We start from the raw sequence: 19,937 nt of genomic DNA, 5'->3' as shown, positions 1-19,937 counted from the left end.
GGGGGAAATTGCTAATGCGACGTATTCCACCACTGGAATCATGCAGTTGAACATCAGGGTCAGAATATTTCGCTAGAAGCTTATTATGGCCGATTCGAGAACAATTCCTAGTCCTTACAGCATGTGAAAATAATGGAAACTCGTTCTGAATGCAGAGGCCGCATGTATCAATGCACAGAATAACGCCATTACGGCAATTGCGGACCCGAAAAGGCACACCAGGTTGCTGACGTCGCCCGTTGTCAGAGGAACCAGAGTCCTGCATGAATTCCACGATCACTTGGATCCGGCCTAGGTTATGGGTAACACAAACACGGAGGAATCGGCTGCCATATACTCCATATCGACTCAACCCAATCCTCCGAGACGGAGAAAGAGCAGCCCGAAAATGAAACCCCAAACCGCTCCTCTCAGGCTGATCTATCCGATCCATCTGCGTGAACAATACTGGCTGAGCAATACGCCCACAGACAGCCCCAAAGAGCAAACCTGTTGATGTTAGTATGGCGAGCAGCCTGAGATAGAGCAGCCGCCCTATCACAGTTGCTATGTCGGCGATGATGATCCTGTTCAGAATGTCAAGGCCACCACGGCGAGCAGATTTTTTTTTTTTTTTTTTTTTTTTTTTTTCAAAATGCTTCAGGCGCAGTGCTATCAAGGGAGACAGGGAACACCATGACGAGAGCAAAAGTCTCCGTTCAGACGACAGTGCTTCTGCACTTTTCTCTTTCAGATAATCCATCACCCCCCTAACCGTCATCTGCTTCTTACATGCTTGTTCAAAACTATCAAAATGCCCCGCCCTGCATGAGGTGGAAATAATGAAGTCATTGGTAATGGCAGAAGAATAGATGATGTCTACATTGTTCACACAGAGATGAAGTTGTGAGGTTTAAGAAGCCCTTTTCATCGCCCTCCGTCAATCAGAGGTGGCCTGACTGACCGAACGGGCTGATGATATCCTAAAGAGCCTCTTCAGCTGAACAATAGATGATAGCTGCACCTTATAAAGAGGTATTCAACGGGGAGGACGCCTTTCTAAGGCCATGATCGCCGCACGTTGTGTTGTATGTTTAACCAATCTTCTCCTAGGTCTCTTGCTTTGCCGCAAGGCCTCTCACATGATATGCTATGAGGAATTTCCCACGCAAGACTATTATGCTCGGCCTCTCCAGCTGAATTTTTTTTTTTTTTTTTCTCTCTCTTAAGCTCCCTACAGATGTTGCTCTGAGACCTCCCTCCCACGTTCAACATATTGAACATTCGCGGTTATCTTGATATTCATCGATTTCGCCCTCTTGCTCGGAAGCTTCCTGCTTGCCCTTGAAGAGCAAAATGATCCTTCCTCCGTACCCAAATAGCTCGCTGCCCATTCTTCAATTTATTGATATCTCTCGCCAGTATGTCACCAATGGGCCAATGATATCGTCTGTCGTGGAAATCGTCCAGTATGAAAAGTGGATTCATGCTTTGATGGGCCACTGGGCCAATCTGACGCGGTGGGTTATGGAATGCTGGATGAACTTCCCCCACTGGATTTCCCAGCCGCGTACGTTTACCAGTAAATAAGTCTTAATCAACAGTTTCCCTCAAGGCTAACCCATTGGTATCAAGATGTTTTCGCGATTATTGTTGCATTTTCGATTGCCTTCGCCGTGACTTGCACTGTCTGTCTATCGGCCGGTTTGGGACCAATTGGCATTGTTGGCGGTACGTTCGATTCGACGTACATAACCCCGCATAATAAGACCACTGATGTTGTGAATATTCCGTTGTCCAGGCCCGATAGCGGCGTTATACCAGACTGCAATTTACAGCAATTTGACCCCCGTTGGAAACATTTTTGCGACCTTGGCAAGTATGCTGCTGACCGTCATCCTGGCATTTCCGGTCTTTGTGGTGGCGTCCGTCATCGCAACCGTTGTAGCGGTGACAGTCTGGTCTTGCGGAGCGGAAGTATCACCAAACCCGATGTAAGTAACGGGACAGGTGGTGGTTCTGTGAGGAGGAAGTTTCAATATTGCCTGCGTCCCCGCCTCTCTTTGCTCACTCACCACTCCCCTACATATTGTCAAGGAACCGCCAAAATTTTGGACCCGAAAGAAAAGCCTAACTCCGAACTTTTCGAGGCGGCGAAAGGCTTCTAAAAACTTATGTCCTTCGGTTAAAAAAAGCCCATTTCCCAAAGATTCATTGAAAGACTATGCTTGAAACAGATTTACAGACATCGAAGCAAGCTCATACATACATAGATAAGAATTCCATGGACAGAGACTGTCAATTTATACCCTCCTTCTGACGAATGGCTCCCAATTCTGACGAATGGCTCCCAAGTCATACACATAAATGCCTCCATAACGCCAGATATTGCCCTCCACTGAGAACTAGAATAAAATCGTAGATTAGACTCATAACGAGGCATGAAAATGCCCTCATGCAGTATCATCAGGTGTATGCGGTGGTTCATCCTGCAGCAGCTTCAAAATGGCAGACTCGTTTGTCCCGAGAACTAAAACAGCGGCAGAGAAATGCGACGTCAGCGCATCACCCCAGAAAATCGGAATATCTATACACATACCTGCCTTCCCGTTATTCCAATCAACAACCTATAAATACAACTCCTATATCAGCATAAAATCTCTCTCAAGGAAAAGGAAAATGGAAGAAATATCCAGGGCCAAAACTCACGACTGGCCTCACAAACCTCTCTCCATCCTCCTTCAACCTTCTCAGCGCATCCAGCCTATCCCTCGCCCCGCTCACCAAATCCCCCGGCTTCCCCGCGCCCACTCCGCCATTGCCCGCCCCCGCCGCCATATAGTCCATGATCAGCTTCAACTGATCCGGCGTGGGCGGCTCCTCGGTGACGGTGAGGTCGAACTGCTCGCGGCGCTGACGTTCGAGCTTGTTCTGCGCCGAGTGATCTGAAGCCTGGTCGATGGTGGCAGTTTCGGCAGCGTTGGCAGAGGCCTGTTTGAGGAGGGCGAGAGCGCGGAGGGAACTGGGGAGGGCGGGTTTGTGGAAGAGGGTGATGATGTCGAGAGGTTTGTGCTAGTTTGGAGAGGGGGGTGAATTAGTAGCTCTGGCTTAGCTAGGAAGTGTTGTTGGTGGAGAGAATGACTTACGAAGCGGAACATGGTAGAAGATGCACTGATGGTGGTCACTGTTTGGCGGGATTAACGAATAACTTTTGAAGTGTGTTGATGCTTGAGCTGTGCAGGCTGAGACGATAAATGGAGTGACAATAAACACCAGCCAACTACGTCATCACCGAACTAGCATCCCAATTGACCAATGAGCCTGCACAACTATCATAATATCCAAACGGAGGACAGAGTACAAAGTACAGAATACAGAGTACCGGCTTTCATTTCATATTTGATGCCAGCTAGCTACCTGAATGACCCATAATACAAAGCATGGAATCTGGAAGAATACATGGGACTCAAGCAAATGAATAAGTGCAATTGAGAGAATTACTTTGGAGACACAAACTCACTCTCAACCCAGATCCAGCCAACCCAGGCCTTTTCCACAGGAATAGAGTAAACAGCAACAGAAAAGGGACAAACTGATCGCGTTTACATGAACATTCAGACATACACAATGGAGAAAGAGAAGCAGATGTGTTGAGGAGATGTGATGCGGGCGGAAACTCATTACAATACTCATATATTAATGAAAACGCAGCTGAAGAGCAAAGAAAAGTGAAGTTTCGAAGAAAAAGAAGGAAAAAAAAAAAAAAAAAAAAAAAAAAAAAAAAAGGCAAAGGAGGGCCAGCTCAGAATGGAAGCGAAAATTGCGTTTGAGGTAACACATAGCCTTTTTTTCGGGAAGCAATTGGAGGCTATAAAGAGATTCGTGGAGAACGTCGCATGTTAGAATATGGTGCCGAAAGAGCCGTCCGTTGGAATCGCTTTTCGGGGGCTGGTTCGTCCGTCACCTCCAATGGCTGGTTTACGGTGCCTGAATCCAAGGGTTAGCAACGGGGCCCTATCCTACGAGCTAACAGTGTAAATATACCGGAAGGTAAAGCCAACAAACAGGCTCTTGCTCATTTTTTCGCCTCGCTCTGCCATCTCTTCTAGGGCTCTCTGTTTATCATGGACTTCCTTGTACTTAGCCATATCAGATTCACTGCCAAAGTCGTCGAAGTAGCCCGCATCCGTCTCGGAGTCAAGTTCGGGAACGAACGGAGGCTGCATGTCCCGCAGTCTGTTGAAGTTAACATCGATAAAGTATTCATGCATGTGAATTTCCCTGATGTTTTTGAACCGGCGCTCCTTCGAGGCCACAAGCCGGGTGATCAAGTCCCAGGTTCGTCTCGACAGGAAGTAATTTGGATCGTCGTAAACTGGTTCCTGCAAGACTTGCTCCCACTGCTTGAGGTTCTGCCATGTCTCATCGACAGTAGCACCGGCAAAGGGAGGGTATCCGGCCAGGGCCTCGAAGAGCATACAACCCAAGCTCCAGTAATCAACGGTAAAGTCATATTCTTCTCCCTTGAGCACCTCCGGCGCCATGTAGTCGGGAGATCCAACGATGGATTTTGCGTAGTTCACTTCGCGCTGTCTCAGCGTCCGGTATCCCTCACGTCTCTCTGCAGCCGTGCGCTGGCCCATGGGTCGACCGAACGGGACCGAAGTTTTGCCGACTTCCTCCAGCTTGATCCTCATTGACTCGATCTTTCCGGGACTGAGCATGCCCGCTGCCAATCCAAAATCGGTCAACTTCACGTGGCCCGTCGAATCGATCAGGAAATTTTCAGGTTTGAGATCGCGGTGAATGTAACCCAGGGCATGGAGGGCATCAACGCATTGAATCATCTCGGCGATGTAAAAGCGTGCATGGCGATTATGCAAAACGCTAGCATTGTTGAGCAGGGTACGGAAATCTCCTCCTGGAACATACTCCATTGCAAGGTATATCTTTTCTTCATCCTGGAAGGCGTAAAGAAGTTTGACCAGCCATTCACTCTTCGCGGCAGTGAGGATATCTCGTTCGGTCAAGATATGTCTAATCTCGTCCAGCTTGAACAAGAGCTTTTTGCTCATAACCTTCAGCGCACAGACTTCACGAGTATCCTTCTTTTGCGCCAAGTAGACCTGACCGTAACCGCCTTGCCCGACTTGTGTAAGAATCTGGAAGTCAGCATGACGCAGTCTAGTTCTTCGCTTGCGCAGGTGAGCTCGCTCTCTGCCTAAGTACTTTTGGAGCGCAGCTTCGTACTCCACTTGTGAAGTGAGAGGCGGGGGGGGATAGGCGGCTTTGAACTGCGATTGACGTGTTTGGCGGTTATGCACGTAGCTCAGGAGATCAAAATAATGATCAAGAAAATCTGAGAAGGTGTGAGACGGTAAGAGCACTGATTAGATATAGAGCAAGCAGAGAGGACAGGGAACTAACATAATTGGGCGACATTCGCGAGGCGTTTGACACCCGGTAGCTGCAATTTCTCCAGTTCTTCGGCCGTCAAGCCCCTGGTCTGTGCGGGGTTCCTACGGTCTCGACGCTCTTTGTTATTCTGATATGCCTCCTGCCGCGAGAGAGCAGCGTGATTCGAATTGGGAACGGGTTCCTTGCCCAGGCGCGATCCACCTGGCGGTGCGTTTTCCTGGTTTCCTCTTCGCGTCGGGCTGCCCTGCACAGAGGCTGTTTTGTGAATGACGCTCTCGTTGAAGGTGGTCAGGTTCTCGCCTCCGCTTATCTGACCCTTTCCGGGAGACAGATTGCTCAGATTGAAGACAGATTTAGTCGGTGACGACGGCGCGAGTTTCATGGCGTTATCGAAGATGCTTGGGAGGTCTGTGGCGCCTGGTGGCAGCCGACTCTTGCTAGGGCTCCCGTGTGGGGTGTGCAGCGGGCTTGTGAATCCATGGTGCTGAGGGGTTCGCGGGGGATCGTAGAGGTCGTTGTTGGAGCGTGAATGGATGAGGGACGGGATGTGAGAAGGCCTCAACTCCTGCTTCCCCAGCGGGGATTGCGACCTCATGTTGACGGTCATCGCTGTGGTTCAGAGGGGGGGCGGTGAGAAACAGTGACGTTTTCTGGCCGCAACCCCACTATCACGAGGGATCGAGGATGCTCACAACAAACGCGTGTTGGGAGAGCAGGAGAGGCAGGCGATGGGGTAGAAGAAAATTTCCCAGGCGCAGCAGTAGAGAAGGGCGGTGAGAAGAAGGAGAAACAGAAAGAAGAGAGGATCGGTTCTTAGCGCCCCGTCGCGGCGGCGGCGAGCTGCGTTGTGTGTTCAACCCTGGCTGGCTGGCTGGCTGGCTTGCTGGCTGGCCCCGGGAGCGTCTCGTCGAGCCGAGAAAGCGGTTTAGCGTGCGCTGTTGCTGGCCGTTGCCGCAGCAACATGGCCGACGCGGCAGGTAAGGCTGAACCACAAAGCTTGTTGGCCTTCAAAGCGTCATCAAAGGACCCTGCTGGAGACTCGAGAGCAGGGGGTCGAAAGCAAGGAGGCCCGCTTCGGTTGGCCAAGTTGTGCCTGCAGCCCTCTGTTGCGTGAACGCAGCGCCGTCAAATATATGCAGTTGCGCAGGAGCCTTCCTCAGCTTCTTGATCACGGATTGATGGAGTGGAAAAGGCGACGCTGCACGTACAGACTGAAGGCTGGTTCATATTTTGGCTCGGCCCAGTGGGGATTAAATCGCAAGTGATACGGAGTACTTGGTGTAGTATATGGTCCAGAAGCCCATCCTGGAGAGGGATCAACATGGGGCAACTCTGCGGGTGACTGTGCACGCGAGAGTGGCACAGAATCTTTTTTCACCGCCGTTCTTTATTTCACATCCTTCGGGTCATCGCATGGTTCCAGACGATACTTATTTCCCATAAGGTTCTGCGATGCCCCTTATGGTGACACGCTCTTTAGCTGAGAAATGCATCCCGGATTCCATGCAAAAAGGGTTAAAACACAGGACTCTGCCAATTGAAACTGCTGGATAGCCTCGGACACTCAAACTTCGAAAAAAAAAAAAAAAAAAAAAAAAAAAAAGCTCATCGTGGACCACCTTATATTGAAACGGCATCGTGCCAATGGTCGCTATGAATGATCGATCTGTGCAATCCATATCTTAAAAGGAGAATGGTGGGAATAACACTCGTATATGTGCAATTCAATCTCGACTTTGGAGAAGATACTCCGTATATCATGGGGCTATTACGATGCCAAGTATCTCGCGGAACCTTGGAAACTTTTTGAGGTGTTGGAATATTCAAACAAAAGTGTGGTACATGGTAAGTTAGGACCCTAAAGCGAATCCAGGGCTACTGAGTTTCCAAGGGTTGTGCTTTGGCTCTCCATGGAATTTTAAAAGAGAAAAAAAGCTCCCCGGAGGATTTAGGGCTGTCGTCACGTAAGTAGATGGATAACGGGACATATATGTCTCTTCCTTTGTTATCTGAACGTTGATCGAAGATAACTTCACGATACTCTTCGTCGAAACGGAAAAAAGAGAATAAATTAACGGAGGTATATATTGACAATATATTGGGGTATTTCATCTGAAGATCTAGGAGGATCCTATCCAAAAGACCAGAGGGAATCCAATGCCCAAATCTTGAAGTGTTTGTTCTATCTAACTGAAAGGCCACACCTTTCTTTTCCCTCGAAAAAGTCTGTTCAATCGACTCTTCACGGCCTCAGAGAAAGGCTTCTTAAGCTCCGCCTTCGGCACGTTGTCCAGTCTGCGCAAGTGCCAGTCAGTTTGAATCCGGACACATTGACCGCACAACCGTGGAAATACTCACAAAGAAAGCCAATCCATACGACGGCGTCGTGAAAGTGATCTTTGCGCCCTTGGGGAAGTAGAAGACATCGCCTGGCTTGGCTGAGACCTTTTGGCCGGTGGTGTCGGAGATCTCAAATTCACCCTCCAGGATGATCTTCATCTCATCGTAGGTGTATGTATAGACCAAGGGGGTTCCCTTCTCGAGTCTGTAGAAACCAGCGCACATAGGCTTCTCTGGATTCTCGGCTTGGCTGGATAGCGGGAAAAGGAAAAAGAAGAACCATTAGCTTCCCGAACACCAGTGCGGAAAATATGAAGAAAAGAAAACTTACCTGGTGAATACATCGCCCAGAAAGGCGTTGTCATTGGCGATCAACGGGGGTTTGAAGGTGGACTGAGCCTGGGGTTGGTATCTCAATGCGACGGGAGCAGCCATATTGTCGAAGATACAAAGGTGAGTGCTTTTCCTTGGTAGGGCTTGTCTAGTTAGCTGGTTTACCTCCGTAGAATCTGCCGGATGTTGTTACCTACGATGTCAATTGTTGGAGAAGACGTGAAAGTTGAAAAGGGATTTTATGTGAGCCTAAGAAGATGAAAAGTTGGAAGCCTATGAGCCCCTATATATGTATATGCATATACAGCGTCAAATGCATGCGAGCAATTGATTCCCTACTCAGGCTAACCAGTCCGAAGTTCGCTCTCCACACCCCTCCGGGTTGCTGGAAGAGGGGAAGGGTGACACACGCATGGCGATGCGAAAAGGTGCCCGGCCATTGCCGGTGATGGGACTCTGTTGATGCACTGCGGGGCGTCCCGTACACTGACCCAGACTCACACAGACGGCAATTGATTGACTAGAAGGAGGGGAAGCTCTGGAAGCACCGAGCTCAATGACGTTATCTCTCAGCAACGTATGGAGTACTCCATACAAAAAACATTTTCAACTATAGTGAGCATCTCTCCAGTGTAGCTGCAAGGAACAGGGTAACCGCAACCAAACCATCAATTGGAGATGCGACTGGTTCCCAGGCTCGCCGTCCTCAGCGCTCTTGATGCTGTTCCGGCGTTCGATGTCCGCGACGCGCGACTTCTTACGGCCGTCGCGAGGGGCTTATCGATAAGGAACAGGGGATTGTTTATCCGTATCAGGTTAGCTCCCGGCAAAGCTTTCCTCTTTTAGACTAGTCTCCTCTTAAACCTGATTATGTAATCATTCCACAAGCGCGCAACACGGACTTGAGCAGCATTTCATCCTTCGTCTCGCCGGTCAAGGTGCGTGTAAGTTCCGCCATGAGGTTTATGGGAGCAGTGGTGGTCGAACATGGTAGTCAACATGCAACAGACACACTGCCCAGAGATGAGGAAGGCTTAAATCATTTCCACCATGGATATCGGTGCAGCAAACACTAAACACCCAACCATCCGACCAACTGCCGGCTGACTCGTTAAACGGCCCAGATCCGCAGATCCGTCCTGCTGTAACACCGGTTCGATATCGGAGGAAGATCTGTCAGTATAGCCTCCTACCGCTGAGAAGTGAAGTATGTGACAGCTTGCGCTGTGGATTTCAAAGAGTCAGATGGAAAGCAGGTCTATTGCATGAACACCGGTGCTGTGGAATGTGCATCGAACAGAAAGATCCTGGAGAATGCAGAAAGGCGCCAATTCAATAGTTGTGGGCTGGCTATTCTAGGACAGGCTTAAAGAAGAAATAAAAGTTGCTTAAAAGAAGGGTACAGGGCACGGCTGCGAGTCCGATTGCATTGAATGATCTGTCTATCTCAGTGCCATCAATAAGACATGCAACACTATTATCAAGCATATCAAGAATGTCAAGAGTGGTGTTTTTGAATTCAGGCTGTGAAAGAGAGTTGGTACAGAGCAGTTAAGGGAAGAGATTCCTTACAAGGAGTGGATGGTCCTAATTGCAAATTTTTATCCCTTACTGTTAAGGCATGCGTGAGTATATGGACTACTCCTGGAGCATCAAATAACTACTCAAGAAGAGGATCCCACTCCCTGTTCTGAGTGTAATTTTGCTTTCTTGCTTGAAGCGCATCACTGCTTCATGGCGTCGAATTTGTGACATGTCACGTAACGATAACGGTGCTTGGAGAGTTGATTTCTAGCTAGAGTATTCTTCGCCACCAAGTACCTTTCGAGAAAGAGGAAACACAGTGGAATAGTAGAACTAACAAGGTAGAAAGAAGCCATCGAACAGGAAATCTGAAAATTCAATAAGGCTTGAGTGCAACCTGTTCTCTTGGTGTTCGTCACCAGTCAATATGTATTTGTTTATGGTAGTATCAAGCTCCATAGCCGCCTTTTTAAAAAGAAAAAAAAAAGAAAGCGTGGGGGAAATGTGCTTGCGAGAAGATTGGCGGCAATCACAAACAAGCAATTCCACCCTCCCCGAAAGCAAGCAAAGTGCAAACAGATACACCTTGGCGGGCCTGTGTTGTTAGGTCTTAAATGACAATATGAGGGCATTTTGAGGATTAAAAGTCATTCCAAGAGTACGACACCAAAGCACCTCAATTGGGGGTTGTATTAAAGAAGAGTGAGAAGATCGACAGTTAGGTTAGTGATATGCTGGCTGCTGGAGGGCCTCTTAACTTGCACAGAGCTTATGTTTAATCACTGAATATCCGCCCATTGTTGGAAGCAGGCCAAAAAGGTTTCAAGCTCCATCATCAAAACGTGGCTTGAGTATCATCGCGCGAGACACACTAGTAGGGATGTAAATACAGTGTGATACCAAGCTCCCCTGCGATTTTCGTTCCAGATTTGCTGGCGGTACGGAAATATTACATACTGTTACAGAGTACAGAACATTTCAATTGACTGCTCAAACGGATTGTGTTTCTACTGTTGCTGTCCCTGTTTGCTGATGGACACTTCACATAGAGAAAAACTACTTGTTGCAAGCCGCCAGAAGCACAAGAAAAGGACATCTATTCTTGCTTGAAAATGCGTGCATAGATGTCCAAAGACGGTAGAGACCCGTCATATGTGGTCAATGGAGCACTGCTCCTAAGTCTTCCGCTCCTGGCCATATTCAAAACCACACATCTTGCTTCGCATATTATGTATTGACAAAGCAACAAATGGAAAAAAAAAAAAAAAAAAAAAATGAAGAAAAGATTCCATTTTTGTTTTTGTTCTCCTTTTTCCCTTATTCCTCCGCAAGCTCCTCTGTAACGAGCCGCAGCAGATCAGTCATTGCTTCCTGCATCTGCGTGGTGACTTTCATAATCTGAAGCAATCTTGCCCTGCGGGCTCGACGGTCTATCACTTCTTGACCCTGTTCTTCGTCTTCTTCACGGAAAGCTTCAGTTGCAGTGCGACGAGCAGGTCTGGCTGAGCCGGCAGAATTTGCGGTTGATGAGGGATTTGGCGCTAGTCGATGATCGATTAGAGGGCTTTCAGAGGCAGGGACTTCCCCTTCCGGGACATTGGACGCCGCGCGCTGGCGACGGGGACAACTGCTGCTCAATGCACTGTTCCGCGCGCGAACAGGCGGACGGCGACGAGGGATTCTGTCTTCTGCATTATAATTTATGTCAGTTAGTGTACAGAGTACATCGCCTGCTTTTGTATTCTTATTTTTATTTTTAATCTTAAATCATGTTAAGCTTACCGCTTCGCAGAGAGCAGTAGCGTCCGGCGCTGTTGAAATGGCAGTTTGCGCACGATCCGCTGAGGAATCCCTCCAGAGCCATGCAACCAACAAATGGACCTAGCTCCCGCGCGCAACGGTTGCATGGCCCAGACTCGCTACCAACAGCTTGGACAAGCAGGGCCTCTAGGTTTGTGGCCCGCGTGAGTGTAAGGTTGCGAGAGCTCCGGGGTTGCACTGGCCGCCATGGTCTTATCTCCAGAAGCCGGTTAATAGTCGGAGACCGGTTAATACTGTCACCAGACACGTATGTCTGGATTCGTGATGGAGTTATTAGCTCAGGGAGATCATCAGACAAGGAAGTGAGTGAAGTCGAGTCCCTGCGCACTGAGTCGCGCTTTTCAGGCCCCATGCGTCCCGGCATCTGCAGCAGTAGCTATTGTGGCAATATTAGCGGTTTGATAAAGTTTCGCGGAGGATGGAGCCGCTGTGACACGCGCACTCTTCGTTACTCTGCCATGTATTGAGCGTCGGTTTACAACGGCCAATGAGGAAACGAATAGTCTGTACGCAGTATGGAGGAAGCTGCAGGGAGCTTCTAGTGCGATACCGGGTTTTCCCGTGTTGCCTGTAGCTGGGTAGTTATGATTCATAAAGTTGGCAATCCCGTTAAGTGAGTCCGGAATCTTACTCCCAGAAAGGAATATCATTGAAAAAGGCCCGATACATGCATCATGTACTCGGTAGGTACTATGCATGGGATGTCCTCCGTAATACTACCTGCATATATGAACTGACACACAATGCTGGACATTTTTCACTTTTCAGAATGATGTATGATGTATTAATATTTCGCGTCGAAACTGGCTGGAGCCTTGGATGATAGGTCACTGGCTGCAGCGTTAAGCAATTTGTATATTAGGATAATAGCTCCCTCCCTCTTTGTTCATGGCCGCAATTTTCTTGTTTTCACCGTCCTGTTGATCTCTGGTGGATTTGTGGTTGGTCTATTTGAATTATTCACATTTGTCGGTAATTAAGTTTGTTTTCCAGATTACCTCCCCTGAAGTCCCAGATTCAAATATTGGAATCGCATCAATGAAGCCAGGCTTTATCCCTCACTGAATGTGATAATTGGTGAGTAAACCGTGTATTTGCTTCTCGTGCCTCTCTTAGGAGAAAGGTTCCAATGAACAAACCCCCATTCCCTGCCTGAGCAAGAGGCCTAGATCCCAAACTCAACAAAATAAATTGAGGGGAAAAAAAAAAGGAAAGAAAAGAAAAGAAGATATGCGCTTAGAAATAGTTCATTCACACCAAAATTCCTCAGAACCCAGTGTCCAGGAACTGAAAAAGTCCAGAAAACACCGGCCGTGATCTAGATACCACCGCTACTGCTGCCACCATAAACACCAGAACCGGGTGTTGGACAGAGAACCAAAATACTCTGACCTATCAAATCAACTATAACATTATAAACCAAGCAAAAATCACGGCAAGCTGGAAAATTTGCAGAAATAGACATATATCAGACATAAGCCCTACAAGGGCGAGATAGTGGGCACCATATGGGATATCTCGGTACGTATTAGTCATATATATAGGTGGCTTTGGTTATCTAGGCTGAGGATCTTTGACGGTCAAATTATCGCCGGATAAGTAAACCTGCTTATCAAAAATGGAGATTGGGATCGGAAGGCGTCTGCACTGGAGGGAAGCTTATGAGATTCCGCGGCTGATTGGAGCTAGGTTCCACTGTGGATACTTGGGGCGATAAGCAAGAGCTTGTCACTTATCTATTGACGGACCGAGTCGAATACTGACACCTCGAAGGACAGGGTAATGGCGGCGCTCGTGACAGTCACGGATGAACTTCAGACGTATCTTGATTCATTATTGGTCGTTGTTAATCCAGGAGGATCGAAGGAGGTAGAAAAGACTCGCGAAGTGGACGGCAAAAAAATTGCGCCGGGCCTGCAGCATCCAGAAAAAGGAATAACGGGCTGGCATGCAAGGGGAGACGATTCTTCGTATGAACTCCGTAGGGAAACTGCTGGTGCCGATGGCCATAACATAAAGTGTGGAAAGTAGAGCTTAGATGAATAATAATCATAGCATCGTTAGGAATTTTATTAATGATGACACTATCCCAGCAGCACTATCCAGGAAAATAATTGGTTAATTAAGGTCAGTTTGCATAAAACAGGGGGTAATTTGATATTTACCTTCCCAGTTCCAATCCCTCATAACTCCTAGCCAGTGTAGTTTTCCTCGAACCGTTTTCTCAAACTCCAAACCTTCCAGTGGCATATGCATAGATCCTTTCCTTACTGGAACAGGGATAGGCGAGGACAAAATGGGGGATCCAAAGCTCAAGTTACTTATGTCCGGTACCGACTGCCGCCTTCCTTGGTCGTCGAATAGATCTAAAGCCTCGGGATAGTCGTCATCAATAGCGCTACCTTGCTGGATATTCCCTCTTCGCGTTGGGTCTAGAGGGATGACATAGGAAACTTGCTGGCCTCTGAGCTTTGTCAAGTTATATTCGTCACGGCGGGACCAGACAGCATGGATAACCTCCAGGCAGCGATCAATGTTCCCTATCATTAGTCTATTTTGCATTGCCGCCCAACGTTCTCGAACCCAGGTTCTATCCTCCTCATTATCGACTTCGCAGCTTGCTGCCAAAAGGGGGAAAATTTGCACGACGATTGCCCTAGAGCTGAGGGGGACTGTCGCTAATAGAACAAGAACTCGTTTTGCAAGTTCACTTGCAGGTTCTGATGGAATCTCTGGAACTGCGAGGTGGAGATGCAGTAATGTTGCCCAGCGGTACGCCTGAGCGGTTTGATAGCTATGTTGGACATCAGAGGTTGGATCTTCCGGCGGCTCGAAGTATTTAGGAGGCTCCCACTGCTCGATTAGAGTTTTCAATTCGATTGCTTGTGATATTATGGCGATAGAATTAGTTTTAGTACTGCAAACCTTCCGAACAAGATTGGCAACTTGGCCAATCAGAGGGAACAACGTAGCGGCGCAACCAAGTAGAGGGTCTATTTCATGAACGCGGGTATGGGGCAATGGTTCAGGAAGCAGCGGGAAATCGTCGAACCCGGTTTCCTCCAGGGATGTTAGGCGAGCTAGCACGGCTGTATATACCCAAGTATTGTAGAGGAAACGTAAACGAGCGAAGTCACTGCGTCGAGCTGAAAGCTGCCTCTGGTTTTCCATAGCTTGGGTGACAAGAACTTTGGCTCCGCGGAGATGCTGGACTCCGTTAGATATATGCCTATCCCATGACTCTGCAAATGCGAGCGCGAGTGTGGTCGCCAGAGCAGCATCCGTTCTCATTGTTCTAATGTTCATGGCTAGAGCACGAACACTTTCCCGCATGTGGTCCATCCCATAGACTTTCAATTGCGGATCTTCTTTGCTGCAGTGGAATGCGGCCAAAGAACAAATGGCATGATACAATGCTGGGGATTCTTTGGCCAAGGGCCAAACCAGTGTCCGCCAAGGATTTTCAGATATCCCGTCTTTGACAGACAATATGCCACAGGTTCTTCGGTCAAACCTCATCAGCAGCATCTCAGAGCTTCCAGACGAAAATTTGGGTTCCACTGGCATTGTGAGATTATATAATGTTCGAGATATCATCGACGGAGATACGGGATCACCCCAAAGGTCTGTCTGCCTGACGACTTCTTCTATTTCCCCATCCTCGCCGTTCATGTAAGGTGGGAAAAAGGACCCATATTGCTGTCCATCAAATGAAGCATTAGGAGTGTGAATGGTATGAGTATCGGAAAGATGATCATCTCTAGAATTGGGCGACTGGCCAAGTGGAAATTCCAGTGGGCTCGGAGGTAAAATGCGGTCTTGTCCCTCAAGCGCAGGCTCATGCGGGCTAGGCATTTGAGGAAGGACGTCGCTTGGACTGGGAAAGACGATATCTGGATTTGATGGAGAAGCGGAATGTAAACGGGGACTGTCGTTCTGTGCATCACTGCTCCGAATTTGCCAGGTTGGACTTCCGGGGCTCCGTGGGCTTGAAGATGTGTTGGAGACTTGATTGGTAGGCGAAAGTGATGAAGCCCGAGGCAGCGGGACTACTACTACCAAGATGTCAATTACCCTATTAGGGCTGTTGAATGGAGGGAATAAACATACCTTTTTTCCCTTTAGAGGATACCTTATTGGCGAAACTCGATTCCTCAAAGGGTCTCCATTTGAAGTCCTTCTTATAACCTCCACATGTGACATTTCTTTTCTGACACTGTCGACATATTGGCTTTGTCTCGTCGCACTTTAGTCTTTTTGATTTGCAAGTCACGCACCCTACCAAAAGCATTCTATATTAGCGGATGCGGCGAGATTGGGATGGAAACAGAAGATATCGTGAACGCATCAGATTAGCAACTAAATTGTAAATGAGTAGGTGCTCACCATTCCGACTCTTTGACTGTTTCGGTTTCACGCCAGCCGATCCGTCAGCTGTGCCCTTTTTGGTTGAGGTTCCCGGAGCTTTTGACGGCGCAGCACCTATGCGCGTGGGACTCCGGGATGTGGCTGCGGCTGCGGCGGAAACGTTCTGTGGTGAGACATCTGATAGCGGAGCAGCTGGGGGAGTTCGGATGACTTCCATGCCCAACAGTGAATGATGCCTGAAAGATTCAGCTCAAGGTTTCGGCATGGAGAAAAATCCAGTATGTGAATCGCGATTAGGTTTGAATGCTCCTTGGATCGTAGCCAACTCAAGGCGGAGGAGGAATCGAGAATGTATGGAGAATAGATACCTAGGCAGGGCGATGTCTCCAGCTCAAGGCATGGGGCATCTCCGGGTGCAAAGAAAGAGATGAAAAAAGCAAAGAGCTGCCCATGAGACTGTGCGGACACGACAGCGATTCAACGATGTTGCACAGGGCCAGAAATGCGGGGACTCCAAGAGCGCTGATGGATGTAGCGTCGAAGCAAGTTATGGGGTAAGCTTCGACGCTGGCTCCAAGTTTACGCTGCCGAGAAACTTTGCCAGGAGCCGAAGAGCCCCGGTGATAGAGATTCGAACGTGAATACCGGACCTTTGAGAGTGAAGATAAGGCACCAGACAGCAGTGAGAGAAGATAGAAATCCAGCTTCAGCAGGCTGGCAGTCGAGGCCAGGGCGTGTGTTGATTGAGATAGACCAACGTCGATGGCTCTGGAAGTGGCAAGCCACGTCTTTTTCTCCGCAGTTTACCAGCCGTGACGGGTCCCGTCAGAGTGGAGAACACACCAAAAAGCGAGTGTGGAGAAGGTCCCTTATACAGCTCACATACGCGGCGAACCGTAATTTTCTGGGACGCTTCCAGCCCTTTGCCGATGCCGACACACTAGGCTCGCTGGTGCTGTTTCTCGAATGGTCAGGCATGGCAGCCCGGTCAGACAACAATGTCCCTGTGAGCTCTGAACGTAATTTGAGCCGTGATATTGCGGATACATCCTTGGGACCCAACTATCTGGTATGTCTTCCGTCCTTACTTCGTGGTCTGGAATAACTACCTAGTTATCTTTTCTCGACAAGGCTTATCTCAACAAGGGTGTCCCAGTCGGCAGTGGATTATGTATCGACCGGCTGGGTGCACGGACATGAATATGTGTGTACAGATTACCTCTCACCAAGGCCTCCAGCCTGATAAGCATGAGCGGAAGCTCTTAAAAGCAGGGAGCCATGCTGTGCTCTCTCTATGGAGTGCATAGGATTTTGATTTAATAACAGCGTTTGGACTGGAGGCTCTGTCATCGAGGTCAGATAACTACTGTACATATCATTCAGCCAGGCCAAGCGTTCGTGAGATTTTTTCGCGCATCTATGTGGGTCACGTGAATGAGGCTAAAAGGCAGGATTACCTAACAAGGTTATCCTGCACAAGATATCTAACCCTAATTAGACTAGCGTGGTTATATCGGGATATCTAATTATCCGAGAACCAACTGCCCAATTGGAACCTTCAATTCGACGCCAGGCGGAAAGACACCTCCTGTGGTTCGTTATACCATCCCGGCCCGACTGTTCAACGCATGGCTTTTATATTGTGATTAGCACACGGAACGATGGCCACCTTTTGCCATTGGATGACGGGCCTTTTCACCAGCCTTGACTTTAGTGATCTTTTTGGCGGGAAGCTTCGTTTCCAGCCTTCCATGACGACGTGCGAGCGAGGTTGGCCTGCTCTGAAGGACTGCAACATCTATGGGCTCGGAAGTCATCACCCTCTCTGTGACTTCGACTATGTCCGATATCAACTTGTCAATTAGGTCTCCTGACATGCTTTCACGGACGACGACGCGCAAGATCTCAATGTTGTCTGTTTTAGGCGGTAGCGGATAATCTAGACGATGCCCATGGAGGTTAGCGTCGGCTGGCTAGTTTCACGCTCTGCGCACATGCTTAAATATATTTATTAAAAAAAAAAAAAAAAAAAAAGGGAGGGGGAAGAAGAAGAAGAGAAAACCATGGTTCATGTACTTGGAATAATATATTGCTTTGCTCTGAGCAGCAAGCTTATGGCCTCCTGTTTCACGTCTGGATACTCCTTTTTGAATTGCTCGGAGAACCGGAATGCGACGACAGGCAACCCTTCGTTGTAATCCGCCGAGGTTTCTCCTGGCCTGTGCGGCTGGATCTCGCCAACACCCCGGAAGCGATAATCGCCCTTTTTGCGGTGGATGTCGCTAACGCAAACGTACCATCCGGTCCTTTCAAGAGCCTTGCTCAGCAACCGAGCGTTCCGCAGGCAGTTCTCCATCACCTCGCGGTACCCATCGAAGCCCAGGCGGATGAGATTGTAGTATTGGCCGATGACCTGGATCCCTGGGCGAGAGAAGTTCAGGCCAAATGACTCTTCAGTTCCTCCAAGGTAATGCAGCTCGAAGATGAGGTCTTTTGGCAGATAGGCGCGATCACGCCAAATGATCCATCCTAGTCCAACGTACACAAGGCCGAACTTATGGCCCGACACGTTAATTGAGTGGACACGGGGAAGTTCGAAGTCCCTGATCATAAATCAGCGTATAAAGGCCAACCGGATCCTCTGGAAATATACCACTTAGAACCACCGGCTCCTGCATATGTGAAAGGTGCTATGAAGCCACCACTTGCTGCATCAACGTGGATAGGTATATCCCAGCCGTGTTCCTCTTGCACCTGGTCTAAAATTCTGGATAGTTCCTCAACAGGCTCATAGTGCCCGGTGTAGGTACTGCCTAAGATTACGAAGATCCCGATGGTATTTTCATCCACATTCTTCTTGATATCGTTTGGGTCAAGCCGGTAGTGACTGTTCTCAGAAACATCCAGTATCCTTGCCTCAACATCGAAATATCTCGCAAATTTCAGAAGGGCCACTTGTGCGTTCGCTCCCATCAGGATATTGGGTTTCGATGTATCTTTCCCTTCCGCCCTCCGCTTTTCCTGCCACCGTCGCTTCATTGCCAGGCCACCTAGCTGAATCGCCTCCGAGGATCCCGTGGTGGCTGTTCCGATGGGCTGCTCACCAGGTTGAGGGTGCCACATGTTCGCGATCATCGAAATACACCGGGCATGAAGGTCCATCAGGGCAGGGTATTCGTCCGCATCTGCAAGGTTCTTGCCGATGTTCTCGACGAGCAGCTGTTGGGCCTCGCGCTCCATGAAAGTGCCGACGAAGCTGATTATCAAAATGCAGGTTAGTAAGTTTATGCAGCATTCCAATATACCCTTCCACGATAGCCATCATTTCCTTCAGCTGTAGGCTATTTCTTCCCAAGTCATCCCCAAAACCTTAATGACAGCACCTGGACCAAAGTGAAATGCAAACATTGCCTACCTCGCCATGTTCAAGTTCGGAATCCCATCTAGGTCCAGCTCATCCCTCAAAAGACGATACACCGCTTCTGCCGACGCCCCTAGCTGAGGTATCCTAAACTTCGGTATCTCCTCGCTGCTTGCGTAGCGAGTGGAATATGCCGTTCTGGTTGCGACAGCGTTGAGGGTGAAGACGTGCTGTCGATGGCTCTCTTCGGGGTCATTGCGAAGTTGTTCGATAACTTCTTCTGGATTCACCTATATCGCAATTGTTAGATCTAGGTTGGACGAGGCAATTGAATTACCGGATAGCCATTCGGGGCCGCGACAGTGGGTTTAAATCAATGAAATGTCAGGGGTACTTCACATGAGTTGCGAGATGCATGGTGACTCAATTGGATTTTTATTCCGAAACACCCCAATCCTCGGGTCTTATAGACAAATCCGCTTGGAGATTTAAATGTAATTGAATCCCAATTGATATTCACTCCTTGAAATGCTGCCTTTATTTAGGGGTGGGGAAGGGGTGGGTGTTAATACAAGCTGCCCAGACTACGTACGTCATTGACGTTGATAAGCTTTCTATATCCCATGCATGACAAGGAAACTTGAACACAAAAGAAGCTTGTTAGCTAAGGGGGCACTGTCGTCCGTTGGATGAAACCCCCCTGGGACGACGTGAGATACAAATCGCAATGCTAATACGAAGTGATAGCCTTCCGTTACGGGGCTAGCAAAGAGCTCTGGGGGGTTTTGGGCTG

General features: G+C 48.6%; 9 protein-coding genes across 9 annotated transcripts; 3 read left to right on the top strand and 6 right to left on the bottom strand.

The window, feature by feature from the left end:
• Nucleotides 1-1,401: 1,401 nt before the first annotated feature.
• On the top strand, nt 1,402-2,287 carry CIMG_10027 (uncharacterized protein). Its single transcript, XM_001239004.2, has 3 exons — nt 1,402-1,549; nt 1,615-1,710; nt 1,781-2,287. The coding sequence occupies exons 1-3, from the start codon at nt 1,512-1,514 to the stop codon at nt 2,145-2,147; spliced, it is 501 nt and encodes a 166-aa protein (XP_001239005.2). The 5' UTR covers nt 1,402-1,511; the 3' UTR covers nt 2,148-2,287.
• Nucleotides 2,175-3,181, bottom strand: CIMG_10026 (uncharacterized protein). Its single transcript, XM_001239003.2, has 4 exons — nt 3,126-3,181; nt 2,689-3,051; nt 2,579-2,606; nt 2,175-2,509 (listed from the first exon to the last, which is right to left on the bottom strand). The coding sequence occupies exons 1-4, from the start codon at nt 3,135-3,137 to the stop codon at nt 2,433-2,435; spliced, it is 480 nt and encodes a 159-aa protein (XP_001239004.1). The 5' UTR covers nt 3,138-3,181; the 3' UTR covers nt 2,175-2,432.
• Nucleotides 3,182-3,878: 697 nt separating this feature from the next.
• Nucleotides 3,879-6,004, bottom strand: CIMG_10025 (AGC/NDR/NDR-UNCLASSIFIED protein kinase; the record flags this gene model as incomplete). The annotated part of the gene is made up of 3 exons (XM_001239002.2): nt 3,879-3,966; nt 4,024-5,338; nt 5,407-6,004. The coding sequence occupies 3 exons, from the start codon at nt 6,002-6,004 to the stop codon at nt 3,879-3,881; spliced, it is 2,001 nt and encodes a 666-aa protein (XP_001239003.2).
• Nucleotides 6,005-7,662: 1,658 nt separating this feature from the next.
• Nucleotides 7,663-8,730, bottom strand: CIMG_10024 (ethanolamine utilization protein; the record flags this gene model as incomplete). The annotated part of the gene is made up of 4 exons (XM_001239001.2): nt 8,268-8,730; nt 8,069-8,213; nt 7,756-7,987; nt 7,663-7,692 (listed from the first exon to the last, which is right to left on the bottom strand). Exons 2-4 carry the CDS (start codon nt 8,170-8,172, stop codon nt 7,663-7,665), a joined length of 366 nt encoding a protein of 121 aa, XP_001239002.1. The 5' UTR covers nt 8,173-8,213; nt 8,268-8,730.
• A 390-nt stretch (nt 8,731-9,120) lies between these two features.
• CIMG_10023 (uncharacterized protein) lies at nt 9,121-9,966 on the top strand (the record flags this gene model as incomplete). The annotated part of the gene is made up of 5 exons (XM_001239000.2): nt 9,121-9,130; nt 9,195-9,277; nt 9,476-9,520; nt 9,594-9,695; nt 9,940-9,966. 5 exons carry the CDS (start codon nt 9,121-9,123, stop codon nt 9,964-9,966), a joined length of 267 nt encoding a protein of 88 aa, XP_001239001.2.
• A 708-nt stretch (nt 9,967-10,674) lies between these two features.
• CIMG_10022 (uncharacterized protein) lies at nt 10,675-12,412 on the bottom strand. The gene is made up of 2 exons (XM_001238999.2): nt 11,377-12,412; nt 10,675-11,282 (listed from the first exon to the last, which is right to left on the bottom strand). The coding sequence occupies exons 1-2, from the start codon at nt 11,777-11,779 to the stop codon at nt 10,912-10,914; spliced, it is 774 nt and encodes a 257-aa protein (XP_001239000.2). The 5' UTR covers nt 11,780-12,412; the 3' UTR covers nt 10,675-10,911.
• A 1,087-nt stretch (nt 12,413-13,499) lies between these two features.
• CIMG_10021 (C6 zinc finger domain-containing protein) lies at nt 13,500-16,000 on the bottom strand (the record flags this gene model as incomplete). The annotated part of the gene is made up of 4 exons (XM_001238998.1): nt 13,500-13,513; nt 13,581-15,470; nt 15,526-15,693; nt 15,802-16,000. The coding sequence occupies 4 exons, from the start codon at nt 15,998-16,000 to the stop codon at nt 13,500-13,502; spliced, it is 2,271 nt and encodes a 756-aa protein (XP_001238999.1).
• Nucleotides 16,001-16,046: 46 nt separating this feature from the next.
• CIMG_12481 (uncharacterized protein) lies at nt 16,047-16,888 on the top strand (the record flags this gene model as incomplete). Its single annotated transcript, XM_012358375.1, has 2 exons — nt 16,047-16,061; nt 16,319-16,888. The coding sequence occupies 2 exons, from the start codon at nt 16,047-16,049 to the stop codon at nt 16,886-16,888; spliced, it is 585 nt and encodes a 194-aa protein (XP_012213798.1).
• A 508-nt stretch (nt 16,889-17,396) lies between these two features.
• Nucleotides 17,397-19,625, bottom strand: CIMG_10020 (glutamate decarboxylase). Its single transcript, XM_001238997.2, has 5 exons — nt 19,544-19,625; nt 19,199-19,434; nt 18,437-19,039; nt 17,860-18,386; nt 17,397-17,722 (listed from the first exon to the last, which is right to left on the bottom strand). The coding sequence occupies exons 1-5, from the start codon at nt 19,559-19,561 to the stop codon at nt 17,430-17,432; spliced, it is 1,677 nt and encodes a 558-aa protein (XP_001238998.2). The 5' UTR covers nt 19,562-19,625; the 3' UTR covers nt 17,397-17,429.
• Nucleotides 19,626-19,937: the final 312 nt, after the last annotated feature.

Source organism: Coccidioides immitis (assembly GCF_000149335.2).
Source record: "Coccidioides immitis RS genomic scaffold supercont3.5, whole genome shotgun sequence".
Lineage (NCBI taxonomy): Eukaryota > Fungi > Ascomycota > Eurotiomycetes > Onygenales > Onygenaceae > Coccidioides > Coccidioides immitis.
Note: the sequence above shows the minus strand (reverse complement) of the source record. Positions and strands in the feature narration are given on the sequence as shown.